The sequence below is a fragment of the Pagrus major genome, chromosome 13 (genome assembly GCF_040436345.1).
Source record: "Pagrus major chromosome 13, Pma_NU_1.0".
In the NCBI taxonomy this organism is placed as follows: Eukaryota; Metazoa; Chordata; class Actinopteri; order Spariformes; family Sparidae; genus Pagrus; species Pagrus major.
This window is the reverse complement of record NC_133227.1, coordinates 23,557,779-23,572,704: the sequence shown is the minus strand read 5'-3', so window position 1 is coordinate 23,572,704 and position 14,926 is coordinate 23,557,779. Positions and strand designations below refer to the sequence as shown.

Sequence of the window (14,926 nt, the reverse complement as noted above, 5' to 3'; positions counted from 1 at the left end):
ACCCCCAAGAAAAGACTCGTTTTACTGTCAGAATTTGAGCCATTCGGTCCAATAACATGGAAAAGTCTAGAAGAGCTGCATGATTAAATGATTTTATCCTCATTCAAGTTAGCCAGGCGCTAAACTGGAAGTAAGCCGGCTCTGTCAGGTTAGGGTTAGTGTTAGCAGCTAACCCTGATAATTAGGCTGCATGATTACTGATTGTGGGCCATAAACAAGGCTACAAAATGACATTGGAGTCGATACATTCAAATGTAACAATACAGTTGTACACGTCTTCTCGATGAGTCACAAAAGGTTTTTACTGTCATTTTTGGTAACTCTAAAGTACTCTAACACTTTACTTTTCTCAGTAGACAATGCAGTAAAGTAACAAGTTATTCTTTAATGGCAGTAATCTTGTAACATAATGAGTTACTTTTAAAAGTAACATTACTCAACACTGGCTGGATTTTGTTGCGCCAGTTGTTGAATAGCGACAGACAGGAGCTCCATGATAAAAATGAAGTCATTCTTTTGTGTGATTTGGTTTATCACTCAAGTAACTTCATGTTATTTTATCTGTTCTTTTAACTCCTAATGTAGCCTACTCTGCTTTTGCATCAAACAAGGATTCATTCAGATTCAGACAACTTTATTGACATCCAATATGTTACATGTTACAAGCATAGATCAACAAACAAACAGAGGTCAGTGAAGGACAGCAAGATAAAGAGCTATGGTAAAAGAAATAGCAATAAAATAATAACTAAATAGACATTTGATACATTTAAAATCATGCAAAAGGCACAGTCATTAAAAATGTCATTTAAAGTGACTACTGTCGGAATGTAGTAACCTGATAGCAGAAGGAAATGAAAGATTTTGAGTATCTATTAGTTCTTCTTGAAGGTACATGATAGAGGCGACCTGAAGGCATTACTGTGAACTCACAAGACAAAACGTGATCAGTTGGGCTGATAATATTCTTTGCCTTCATTTTCACCTGATTCTCCCAGAGGGAACACAAGTCTCTCTGCCTGTCTCCAATGATCTTGGAGCAGACCTTAACAATGCTGTGCAGGCTACAAGTGCTTGCGAATGACAAAACCCACATCAAGACTGGCTTGAAAGATTCATTGAATGTTTGAGTTTTAAACTGAAGTGATAACACAGTTTACATCATCACATAAAGCAGGACACTAATAATTACAGCTGAAATCACAGCACATGTTGTACTGCAGGTAGTGCATGTTGTATAAAACAGAAGCAGTGGAGTGATTTTGTAAAGTAATAAAGAAATCCTTAACCTTTATGGTAACATAACAGGTCCAGTAATGTCATGGTAAGTAGGTGGTACAAGCTACATATTTAAATTGTATTGAAAATGACCCCAATATTATTTAGTAAACATATTCTGCTAGTTAATAAATAGCTGTTCAGCAGACCAGTAAATCGAAGTGAATTGTTTGCAGCTTAATTTCCAACTAGTTTCTGCCGAATTTCTGTTGGTCAGTTTAACATTTACATTCTCACTTATTCAGCAATGAACATGCAGGCTCTCTCTCTCTTTCCCTGTCACACTCACACAAAGCTATTACACGCAGGTATAATTGTAAATATGAACTTTTTCATGTTAGCAATGTATTTGCAAATGTATTGTTGTCTCAAAGTATAAAAAGTTGGAAGGTGAGCTGCAACAACTCACTTCAGTTTACTGGCCTGCTGAGAGGAAGACAGAAACTAGTTGGAAATGAAAATCGCATGATCAGCAGAGTTGGAATTTTCCTGGCAATATATTTAAGAAAATTACCAGCTATTTATTAAATGCTTATTGGAAAATTGAGGAAATATATTTATAAAATAATGTTGGAATAACTTTCAATACATTTGGAGGTAATTATTGTGATAATTGGGGGGTGATTTAAAAAGAAATTAAAGTGAAATTAGCGGACTTGTAAAACAATACCACCTTCTATGACTAATTCTTAATGCTCCAAACAAATTTCATTCATCATCGGCATGTACAAAAAGATTAAGAGGAATATTGTTAGAAATGCGCAATTGCGCAGTTGTGAGACTGCAGGAGAATCTACATTTTATCACCTCTCAGTTCTCTTACTTCACTTGTCTGTCACTTCTAAGCTCAGGGTAGGTTGATGGGTGTCTGTCATGAATGCCGTGATGTCAACTGAACCGCTCTTGTAATCAATTCCCTTGCCTGCTTTTTCTCTGGTAAAATTGTCTCCTGTCTTATTGTACATCAGTTCAAAAAGATCATAATTGGTTTCTGTGCTCTTATCAAAGACTCCCACTGCGTACCAGTTGGAGTATAGGTTGAAATCAAAGGGCACAGAGAACATGACAGCCATTCTCCCAGCAGTCTGTTCTGTAGATTTATTGTTGAGATCACAAGTGAAGACACCAACAGCTCCCCGAGCAGTGCCGGCAGTCTTGGAGTACAGAGCCCTTCCGGATGAAGATGGCTCAATCTCAAGCGGCAAAGGTAAGGCGCAGAACCCACTGACGATGTATTGACTAGAAAAAGTAGAAAAGTATTAATACATTTTATGTATGGGAAATATATTTCAGTGAAAGAAAGTAAAAAAACTGCAGTTACCCGACATAACAGAGGGTGTAGTGAGAGCTTTTATTTTTAATCTCAATGGTGCACTGACGGTGCCCTGGAGGCATTGAACCCCCTGAACCCACAGCTCTGGCATCACTCCAATCGAGGGTCTAAGGACAGAGGATGTCGTTCACTGTACAGATTGTAAAGCCCATTGAGGCAATGTGATTGTGATTTTGGGCTATATAAATAAAACTGATTTGATTTGATTTCACTGACCTTATTAGCTTCTGTCTTCTTATCCTTTGTGGCACGAGACAACCTGTGTAGACAGACAAGCACAAAACAAACTCTTCATTAGTTTTGAGTGAGAAAATATGACAAAGTGTAAGTCACATTAAATCTAAAAAGATGTGTATCATGTCTGTATGTTCAGTCATGACTCCGAGAACGAGTGTAAATGCTGATGCAACTATTCTTAAGTACCTTAAAGGAACAGTTCTGAGAGAAACAGCCTGAAACAGTCAACTGGCCACATGTTGAGACACACCCTTACCTCAGCTGATGGATAATGTGTCCAGCTCTGTGCTGTCAGGATTCAAGATTCAATAATTCAAGATTTCCCATCACATAGAGACAAAAACTTACCATTGCTTGGGGCAACAATAAACAGAGATATTTGCACCCATCCTCAGTGAAGAGAGTCCAGGTTTTCAGCTGTTGATAGGCAAATGTGGGATTTCTCTCCGAGCTCTGTATTTATACTGTTTCCTTACTGGATTTCATAGTGGCTCATCACCAGTCAGCTGACTCTACAGAACAAATCAGTTGACTGTCCAGCAACTTGAAAGTGAAACTATCCAAAGCACTGACAGCATCAGCTGCTGTGTTCAGATGGGTTCCAACATTTTATTATAATGGACCATTTTTGAGTTTTTTTTTTGCAAAAACAGATCTTAGGTTGATTTATTATCCTAAACCATGTGTTCTAGATACTGAACCCCAAATTGCTCCTGATGAGCAGTTAGCACCTTGCATGGCCTCTGCCGTCAGAGTGTGAATGGGTGAATGTGATGTGGATGTGACAAGTGTTGTCAAGCACTTTGAGCGGTCAGTAGACTGGAAAAGTGCTATAAAAATGCAATCCATTTTACTTTTGAACCTTGATTCTATTGTGCTGCTGGCTTTTCTTGGGAGTGGGAAGAGTGGGGAGTAACAGCATGTTGTGCCATTTTACCAGAAGCTGTCTGGAGACATGTAATTTCCAAAAAATTGTCAGGCTGTCCAGCAGCTTGAAAGTGAAGTGAAACCACCGAATCCACAGGACTGACAGCATCAGCTACTTTGGTCAGATGGCATAAGATCTTGTGCAAAAAGACCACAGTCGCCACTTACACTGGGGACTTTAGGGACTTCTCCATACCCTTGTTTTATTATGTCTATGAGCTATTCGTTCAACCAAAGAGACATTTCCTCTCTTAACTTATGATTGAAAGATATCGAATTCAATTCCAATTCCCTAAAATGGTTTCATTATTATCTGTCTCACCGACAGCAGTGTGTAACCTTCAAACTATCAATTTGCTTTTTTACCATTAACAAAGTGGGTTCCACAAGGCTCAATACTGGGTCCTGTCGTGTTCACCATTTATATCAATAACATTACATCCTACATAACAGATTGTAACGCCCATCTCTATGCAGATGACACAGTTCTGCACTGAACTTCCAACACCCAACGCTCAGCAATTAATATCCACCAGCAAGCCTTTAACACATTACAACGGTCACTTCTCAACCTGAAAGTATTCCTTAACGCAGATAAGACCAAATACATGGTATTTTCAAGAGCAAGAAACTTGGTTTACATATCACCACGCTATCAGGACATAATACTGAGAGTTACAGAGTACAAATATCTAGGCATCTGGTTGGATCAAAAAACCACAGTTAAATTTCACAATGATACACTGACAGGTAAATTTAAACAACCACGGGCGGTCGCGGAAGCAAAGACTCGGGTCTGGGAAAAGTTCGGGGAGGCCATGGAGAAGGACTACCGGTCGGCCTCGAGGAAATTCTGGCAAACCATCCGGCGCCTTAGGAAGGGGAAGCAGCACCCCGCCAACACTGTTTACGGTGGAGGCGGGGAGCTGTTGACCTCGACTGGGGATATCGTCGGGCGGTGGAAGGAGTACTTCGAGGATCTCCTCAATCCCACTGACACGTCTTCCATAGAGGAAGCAGAGGCTGGGGACTCGGAGGTTGATCCATTCATCACCCAAGCCGAAGTCACCGAGGTAGTCCGGAAGCTGCCCGGTGGCAAAGCACCGGGGGTGGATGAGATCCGCCCTGAGTACCTCAAGTCTTTGGATGTTGTGGGGCTGTCTTGGCTGACACGTCTCTGCAACATCGCGTGGCAGTCGGGGACAGTGCCTCTGGACTGGCAGACCGGGGTGGTGGTCCCTCTATTCAAAAAGGGGGACCGGAGGGTGTGTTCCAACTACCGGGGGATCACACTCCTCAGCCTCCCTGGTAAAGTCTATTCCAGGGTACTGGAGAGGAGAATTCGGCTGATAGTCGAACCTCGGATTCAGGAGGAACAATGCGGTTTTCGTCCTGGCCGTGGAACACTGGACCAGCTCTATACCCTCAGCAGGGTGCTGGAGGGTTCATGGGAGTTTCCCCAACCAGTCCACATGTGTTTTGTGGACTTGGAGAAGGCATTCGACCGTGTCCCTCGTGGCATTCTGTGGGGTGTGCTTCGGGAGTACGGGGTCGGGGGCCCTCTACTAAGGGCTGTACGGTCCCTGTATGACCGGAGCAGGAGCTTGGTTCGCATTGCCGGCAGTAAGTCAGACCTGTTTCCAGTACATGTTGGACTCCGGCAGGGCTGCCCTTTGTCACCGGTTCTGTTCATTATTTTTATGGACAGAATTTCTAGGCGCAGTCATGGGCCGGAGGGGATCTGGTTCGGGAGCCACCGGATTTCATCCCTGCTTTTCGCAGATGATGTTGTCTTGTTGGCTCCTTTGAGCCGGGACCTCCAGCATGTCCTGGGGCGGTTTGCAGCCGAGTGTGAAGCAGCTGGGATGAGAATCAGCACCTCCAAGTCTGAGGCCATGGTTCTCGACCGGAAAAAGGTGGCTTGTTCCCTCCAGGTTGGGGGAGAGTTCCTGCCTCAAGTGGAGGAGTTCAAGTATCTCGGGGTCTTGTTCACAAGTGAGGGAAGGATGGAGCGTGAGATTGACAGGCGGATCGGTGCGGCGGCCGCAGTAATGCAGTCGTTGTATCGGTCTGTCGTGGTGAAGAGAGAGCTGAGCCGAAAGGCGAAGCTCTCGATTTACGGGTCAGTCTACGTTCCTACCCTCACCTATGGTCATGAACTTTGGGTCGTGACCGAAAGAATAAGATCCCGGATACAAGCGCCCGAAATGAGTTTCCTCCGCAGGGTGGCAGGGCGCTCCCTTAGAGATAGGGTGAGGAGCTCTGTCACACGGGAGGAGCTCGGAGTAGAACCACTGCTCCTCCACATTGAGAGGAGTCAGCTGAGGTGGCTCGGGCATCTGTATCGGATGCCCCCTGGACGCCTCCCTCGGGAGGTGTTCCAGACACGCCTCACCGGGAGGAGGAGACCCCGAGGAAGACCCAGGACACGCTGGAGTGACTATGTCGCCCGGCTGGTCTGGGAACGCCTTGGGATCCTCCCGGAGGAGCTGGAGGAAGTGTCCGGGGAGAGGGAAGTCTGGGTGTCCCTGCTCAGGCAGCTGCCCCTGCGACCCGGCCCCGGATAAGCGGCAGAAAATGGATGGATGGATGGATGGATTACTGAATACACTACCGTAACCACTGCTAATGGCATGTACACTCTCCTATCACAACAAACCCACTAGACTTAAGACTAGAAAAATGCTCAGTGTTTTTCCCCAAGGCCCAAGATGGTGTCCTCAAATGTCTCGTTTTGTTTACAACCCAAAGGTCATTTGTCATTTAAAAAATACAAAAAGACATTCTATGCAAACTGATTATAGGAGCTGAATGTGTTTGGTTGTGTTCTGAGGTTTCTGGTGTAATTCACTCAGTGTGTGTGTGGGGTCGCTGTGCTGTCACCTGGGGAGCTCAGGTGCATATAGGTGGCATTGTTCACTCTCTTTGTCTAAAGGTCAAATGGTTTTCGACTGCTGTGGCGCGAAGGCGCTATTCATGACGCTGTTTTGTTTGTTTGTTTGTTTTCTTTGACATGTAATTTCCCAAAAATTGTCAGGCTGTCCAGCAACTTGAAAGTGAAGTGAAACCACCGAATCCACAGGACTGACAGCATCAGCTACTTTGGTCAGATGGCATAAGATCTTGTGCAAAAAGACCACAGTCGCCACTTACACTGGGGACTTTAGGGACTTCTCCATACCCTTGTTTTATTATGTCTATGAGCTATTCGTTCAACCAAAGAGACAGTTCCTCTCTTAACTTATGATTGAAAGATATCGGATTCAATTCGAGTTCCCTAAAATTTCATTATTATCTGTCTCACCGACAGCAGTGTGTAACCCTCAAACTATCAATTTGCTTTTTTACCATTAACAAAGTGGGTTCCACAAGGCTCAATACTGGGTCCTGTCGTGTTCACCATTTATATCAATAACATTACATCCTACATAACAGATTGTAACGCCCATCTCTATGCAGATGACTCAGCTCTGCACTGAACTTCCAACACCCAACACTCAGCAATTAATATCCACCAGCAAGCCTTTAACACATTACAACGGTCACTTCTCAACCTGAAAGTATTCCTTAACGCAGATAAGACCAAATACATGGTATTTTCAAGAGCAAGAAACTTGGTTTACATATCACCACGCTATCAGGACACAATACTGACAGAGTTACAGAGTACAAATATCTAGGCATCTGGTTGGATCAAAAAAACACAGTTAAATTTCACACGGATACACTGATAGGTAAATTAAAACAAACATTAGAATACCTATACCGGAACAGAACCAATGTATATTAATAAAACTACTGGACTCAGTTTATCACTCTGCACTCAGATTCATTTACTTGTGACAGCTATTCCACCCATCATTGCACTTTATATGAAAAGGTTGGATGGGCACCTTTATCCACGAGACGAGACATGCACTGGTTCACTTTCATCTATAAAGTCTTGAAAGCCAACACGCCACCATACATCAGCACCTAAATTGGTCTCATAGTAACTTTTCAACACTTTCAAGTGATTACTTAATGCTCAACATTCCCCAGATCAACATTGAATTTGGTAAAACTGCTTTCAGTTACTCTGCTGCATCGTCAGCAATCGTCTTTACAACAGACACTCAAACTCAACACAGTCGTTTCCATGGACCAACTATATGTGTATGTTAAAGTGGAAATATATGAGGATCCTTGTTCTGCCTTGTTGTATCTCATGTAGAATCTTATCTCACATTTTAAACTAATCTAATATGAACATTTACCCTGGTTAAAATAGTGCATAGTTCCTGTAATAGATATTATGTTCAAAAGTACAATCTGTAAGAAGTTGCCACGTCAGGTGACCGATAACTGATGCTAGCTGTTGTTAGCTATGCTATTAACAATCCTATTATTCTTACATATTGCACCTTTAATGCAACACTGAGACAGGGTGTCTTGGACTTATTATTTATGTAAAAGAACAAAACACATTCAAAGTGTAAAGTTGGTGAGAAATGACGTAGAACCGAGGCAATATAAAATTAATTTAATAGTAAAAAAGTAAAACTGCTTCATGTTAACATGATTGACATTTGGCAATACAAGGCGAAGAAAGCCATGCGATTTACAGAATATCTGGTTAATTACCATATAAAAAACTGTGACAGCACCATCGGCAACAACTGAAAAAGGAGACTTTGTGATTGGCCTGTGTTCAAATTCAATACAATGACATAATACAGTGGTCAAAAAAGGATTGCTGTTGTAGTTTTGTAACGGCTTTGACAAGTAACTGATCAGTTTTCTTACAAAATAAATAGTTCGAATGGTGCATTTTTTGTGCTTAACGCAACATGACAAGTGCAGTAACAGATATTTGATGACGTAACATAAATAGGAATGATCAAACTGTTAATCGCCACAACAAGATGTCATACAAGTGCCTTTTTAAATACTAAAACAATAAAAACTTTCTAAGTACAAGAAAATGTGTACTTGTCTAACAATAAATCCTCTCTGACAACAGAGACGTTTCTCCTCTCTTCAGTCAGTGTCAGTCACAGTGAGACGACGGCTGTCTCTCTGTCTGCTGACAGCAGGTGGTCTGAGGAGCTCTCAGCGGTGCGCTCAGCAGACGCTTCAGCGGGGTCGTCCTCACCGGACTCCGGTAAAGCAGAGTATGTTGGAACGGCGTTAAACATGACGAAACCCAACGTGATGACGACAAACGAGATGATGTACAGGGTGGAAAACTGAGGAGGAGACACGAGAAAGAGATGTTGGGAACATTTTCAGGAAGAGAAATTATGTCCAAAGTTTTCTAACAATGGATTTTGACGGTGTACTGTTTTGGATGGACTGCTTTTTATTCCTTTGGGACTTTTCTGGATTAAAGTTGTGGTTAAAATTAGAGCTGCAACAGTCAGTTGATTGAAAAAAAAATAATTACCAACTATTTTGATAATTAACAATTTCATTTTTGTCATTGTCATTATGCAAACTAAAATGTCAAACATTTGCTGGTTCCAGCTTCTTAACTGGGAGGATTTGCTGCTTTTCTTTGTCATTTATGACAGTGAATGAAGAGTCTTTGGGTTGGACTGTTGGTTGAACAAAAGAAGCATTCTGAAGACATCATTCTGGGCTCTGGGAAATTGTGATGAGCATTTTTCTTTTGAGATTTTTAGACAACACAGTATTAATAAAATAATCAGCAGATTCATTGATAATGAAAGTAATAGTTGGTTGAAGCCGTCAGGCCATCACGCCAAAATCTTTCCCCTGCGGCTAAAGAAAGAAAAAATAATCACAAAAGAAAACATAACGTTTCACTAATATGAAACACAGGCGAGGTAAACAGAGCAGGCATGTAGTTAGGGTGGGCCGACTAAGCATCTCTCTGGCGGGGTTAGTTAGGCTGGCTCTCTTCCAGGGGAGCTCACACTGCTTGTGGTGACGTCTGGTCCGGCTCAGTGGTTGTCTCGTTTTCGCTGCACTTAATCCAATCCTGCGCTTCATTTTCTGACGTGTTTATCATGAACGCATGGCCTTTCAGTAGCTATTATACTGCAACCTGATTAAGCTTATTTCCAACTTTATTACTGAATACACTAACGTAACCACTACTATTGGCATACACTTTCCATTCAGAACAAACCCACTAGACTAAAGACTAGAAAAATGCTCAGTGTTTTTCCCAAAGCCCAAGATGGCGTCCTCAAATGTCTCGTTTTGTTTACAACCCGAAGGTATTCAGTTTACTGTCACAGAGGAGGAAACACAGCAGAACATATTCACATTTAAGAAGCTGGAACTTTTTTTCCCCCTTAAAATGACTCACACAGGTTTTAATTAATTTAATAATTGACAACTAATCTTATTGGATTTTCTTCTTCAGCACCTTCATCAACTATCAATTATATCACTTCCTGCTGCTGAAAATGAAAAGAAAATCAAGAACATGTTTGTTTTTTTGAAACTTCTCCAGGAATGATTTAAGAATGCATTTCCTCAGTAACGCACATTACGTAACATTTACAGTCTCCATGGCAACAAAAGGATTAAACACCATGATGCGCTCACCATGTATTTGAAGAGGAAGATGCCACAGAAGAGGCTGAAGAGGTCGGCGGTGAGCAGAGAGAGGTTGACCGCAGTGGCGCTGGTCATCTTCACCACCACAGGCATGAAGCTGTACAGCACAAACATACACAGGACGTAGACTGCAAACAGCATGGCTGCAGGACACGAGGAATGGAAGAAATTTCAATCAAACACCGTCAGCAGTAATTATCCTGTTCCACTGCCGTCATCAAATACTCAGAAAGAACTTTAACTTACAGATGTGAAAGTCCCACTTTATCTCTGCTACTGCACAAGTCTCCAGAACAGCTCTGCAATACCAGGCAAAACAATTGCATTTTGAGGTAAGCACTTTGTTTTACACTAGGGTTAAAGTAAACAGAACAAATATTTAACCCAAACAAAAGGTACTGCTGCATGAAGTTCTGTGTTTTCTAATATAGTGGTGTATTTGGGGGGAGACTGTCTTCCTTTCTATACCCTAAAGATGAGCTATGAGGTACCAAAATCTGGCACAGAGTGATTTAATGTGAATCAGTACTCAGTTGTACCTATGTAATTTGTTCGGTGCCCTTAAAAGTACCAAGTTTGGTACCCAACCCTTCTCGTAACTCTATCTAAAGATCTCAAGTTAAATGTTTGACTGCAGTGGTGTATTTGCTTGCTAATAACTCACAGCTGTATGCCGCTGATGACGGTCCCGAAGAGGCCCATCATGCCCAGGAAGTCAACTCGGCTCAAGTTCTTCACTGTGTACTCTTGGCACACGTTTGATACAGCATAGAGGATGGCACTGAGCAGGACCAGCCCGTCTCCCAGCACCACATCACTGGCTGCACAGAAAGAGACAGAGGGGCAGTTAGAGACAGACACTTTAGGAGATAATGTTGATAATATTTTAGAGCATAATTGCTTTACAGTCATTTTCGGCTATGAAGTTGACACAGTAACAAACCTTTTAATATTTTCATCAATCAGAAACTGCTCAACGAGTCAGTGCTATAAACTGTGTTAAGTTTCACAACTGTACAGATACAGTATAAATGATTAAAGAGTGTCCTTACGGGATCGCTGGGCTCTTCCAGCCAGAATGTCAGCTCCCACCATGGCACCCACCCCCAACAAACACACCATCACAGCTATCAAGTGGACCAGCTTGTAGCGAGTCTTCAGGATGAACCAGGAAAGAACCATCAGCACGGGGATCACAAAGCAGTCCAGCAACTGAAACACACAGTAACAACACAATGATACACTGGCATTACGTCTACTGACCGACTGTTAATAACATCCATTCATGTATCGTATATATTGATTTATGGCCTCTAATTCAAACATCAGGTTATTTTCTTTAAACATCCTGCTTCCTGCTCACATCCTGAAACAGCAAATGCATTTATCTGCAAATATTTGACTTTTATTTTCACTTTCAAAAATGCAGATCATGTTCTGGTTCTGGGTTTTCCAATGTGTGGCTTTGCTGCTTTTCTTTGTCTGCTATGATAATAAACTGAATATCTTTGAGTTTCAGAGTGTTGGTTGAACATAACAAGACAATATGACAAATATGTAGTTGCTGCGTTTTGGCTCTGTGGGGCAGAGTTGAGTGCTTTATGTTTGGTTTGGCATGTTTTAGTGATTATATCTTGATAAAGAGGTTTTTACTTTAGTTACGATAATGCTATTTTTCTCTTACCTGTATACTTGTCAGGGTGGTAAACTGGTAGGCCTTTACAACTGTATAGTTTGCCTCCACATCTGCCACACCCATCACCAAATATTTCCACCACTTGGTTTTTAAAATCTGAAGGATGTTCCTGTCACCTGTGGAAACCAAAAAGGTTTATGTCAGAGTAGAAAAAATTCACAACATCTTTAAGACATTCTTTGTGTGATTTTATGACAAATTGACATGAAATTTAAACCTGCTATAGTCAAATTTACAAATGTACTAAGAATCTGAATGTTAAAATTTGAATGAAACCTTTATTTATCTCCAGGTTTTGATTCATTGACAACATGTATAAGTCCAGTTTTCCTGACCTTTGCGGGTGCTGAGGATGGTCGTGTAGACGAGCAGCAGCAGGGCGTAGTTCAGGAAGCTCTGCAGCATGGGCGTCTCCACCCCGGCATTGGCCAGGTACTGACAGCTCACTGCTGTCCCACAGATCAGCAGGGACAACACCTGCCCCATGACGATGGTCTTCAGCAGACGCCTGGAGAGTTGGCAAGAGCATCATGTGTCAATGACATGCAATTCAACACAACAGCGCCCCCTGTTGACTCTTGAAGGTGCTGAGCCTGATTTACAAGTCAATCTAAATTTCAGTGTTCATGAGCTCTCTATGATGGCTCAAAGCCACAGGTGTCTTCTCACAATCCTACAGACACGGAGGAGTTCTCAGTAGACCCAGGCTGTTTGGGAGTATGTTGCCTTAACCCTATGAAAACAGACCTCCCACGGGCGGCCTTCAACTGGCCGCAGGAGATCGTTGTTTACATGATCCTGTTTAAATCGATCTGAAACTAAAGCCATGACACCGAGAGGATTAATTCTCTTTGCAGCAGAAAGCCAAGAGTCTGTACCGCCTTGTCACATTGTATAAATGTGATGACTTTATTATTTTAGTTATTTGCAGTGCAAAACATCACGCGTTGGCGCCAGTGAGTGGCAGAAAAGGAGCAGGTTGAAAGTTGTCAGAGATGAAGAGAAACAGTAATTCTGAGCATACTGTATTTTGCAGTTCTGATTATAGTGTATTTGTGAGCATATTGAGCATTTGAGGATACATACAGTAACATCACAATAAGCAAAAATATACCAAGGTAATCACCGGGGAAATATTTCTGTAGCAGAGAACTATCAAAAACGCCTTTGTACTGATAAAAATGAGCATATCTCAAAAACTAACACATATACATAGTTGTAGTTGTGGAGTGTAAAGAAGTATTTTGTTCACGTTTCTGCATTTAGAAACTTTTTGGATTGATATGTTTTGTGTTTTTATTTCATAAAATATGCTAAAAAATGTCTGATTTTTATATTCTCTTTAATTTATGACATAATTTCATTAGTTTTTATTATTAATCCATGTCTTATTTACCTACATAACCTTTTAGCTAAGGCTGTAAAGATTTTAGGGATGTGAAGCATTTGAAGATACTCTTTAATTAGCATAACTGCAACTTAATAAATACATGGTGTGTGTGGGTCCCTGGACATCTTGACTTGCCAGATTGGGAAAAATCACAAGTGTTAATAACGATGGCTATTTTATATTCAGCAATACCAGCTCACTGACATTTAGGCAGCTGAATGAAATTCAGCCGTGATTACTTTCATTATTCACACCTGTGTTTCCCCTACTGTGACCTATCAAAATGTATTCTGTTAAATTGTTGACCTGTCTTCTTCTAAACAGCTGGATCAGTGCTCACCATGTGAAGACGTCCCTCAGGTTGTAACTGTACAAACCACAGGCAACCCTCCATTTCCCACACAGTCTCTCCTCCTCATGTCCTTCCATGTCTTTCACAGCTAAACCTTGAGAGAAAGAAAAAAAAACTACAGATGAAAACCCTGGGAAGAAATTAAAGACTTAGTGTCTTTCACGCTTACTGTCTTCATCAGGCTACCCAGGCAGAACATGGCATTAAATCTGCACAGGAATGTGATGCGTCTCAAGAGACTCATAGTAGGATTCTCACCAGAATTATGGTCCCCAGGTTCCACCTGATTTGCCATTCAGTTCTGTCTTCACAAAATATCAGTCCAAAAATGAAAAGAAAAGCCTTGTTTTTAGGCTCTAAAGTATATGTAGTGATACGAAGGGAGACCTCAAGCAAACTTCATCCGTCATGTGGTCAATTCGGCATAAGTTACAGCACTGTGCTTTCTTTAATCTCACTTACAGAACAGGTTTACATTAGAGGCGTGACGTTTTAGGGCGACCAGTTGAGCACGTTTTGGTAATGTTTAACTATGATAAACCCTCACTAAGGACATCTAATATATCCCGAATTTGAATGTAGAGTATAATAATTCACATTACGGGGTAAAGTATGTGTAGACATGTATTAACGACTGGCAAGACTCAGAGCAAAATTGAAGTGTCACTTTTTCAAATGCAGTTTGGTGTGCGCGCGGTTGACAGCGCCATTCACCGGGGCTTCCTTAAACTACAGTAGCTAAATACAAGCGTAACGTCACTACAAGCACTATTCTAATGAATTAGAAATAAAAAAATGTGTACATACGTTCGTCAGTCATGGCAGGAGTGGGGAAACTCTCCAACTGCGACGAACCTCTGTCTGTCAGAGCCGCACCACATTACAGTGCGCACGCGGGGCAACTTCCCACCCTGAGTGAATCAATCTAGCTCGTGTTACCTACTAGGACCGCCCACTGTGCTCTGATTGGTCAAATTAAAGCTAAGTGACGTCCGCACCGTGCAGTCAAACTTGCTCTGGTGCTGATGAGAATCAAGACAGGTTTTACTCCCCAACAGAGGAAGAATGTAAATGTTTGAGTTCCTGTGCAAAGTGATGGGTAGTTTAATTTATAGCAAGACAACAGTTTTCTAATGCTTTGTC

General features: G+C 41.8%; 1 protein-coding gene across 1 annotated transcript; it reads right to left on the bottom strand.

Annotated features, from left to right (window-relative positions):
* Positions 1-8,282: 8,282 nt before the first annotated feature.
* On the bottom strand, positions 8,283-13,871 carry LOC141007454 (solute carrier family 35 member F2-like). The gene is made up of 8 exons (XM_073479817.1): positions 13,772-13,871; positions 12,377-12,549; positions 12,030-12,157; positions 11,398-11,557; positions 11,010-11,166; positions 10,592-10,644; positions 10,334-10,488; positions 8,283-9,003 (listed from the first exon to the last, which is right to left on the bottom strand). The coding sequence occupies exons 1-8, from the start codon at positions 13,858-13,860 to the stop codon at positions 8,809-8,811; spliced, it is 1,110 nt and encodes a 369-aa protein (XP_073335918.1). The 5' UTR covers positions 13,861-13,871; the 3' UTR covers positions 8,283-8,808.
* Between the last annotated feature and the right edge of the window lie 1,055 nt (positions 13,872-14,926).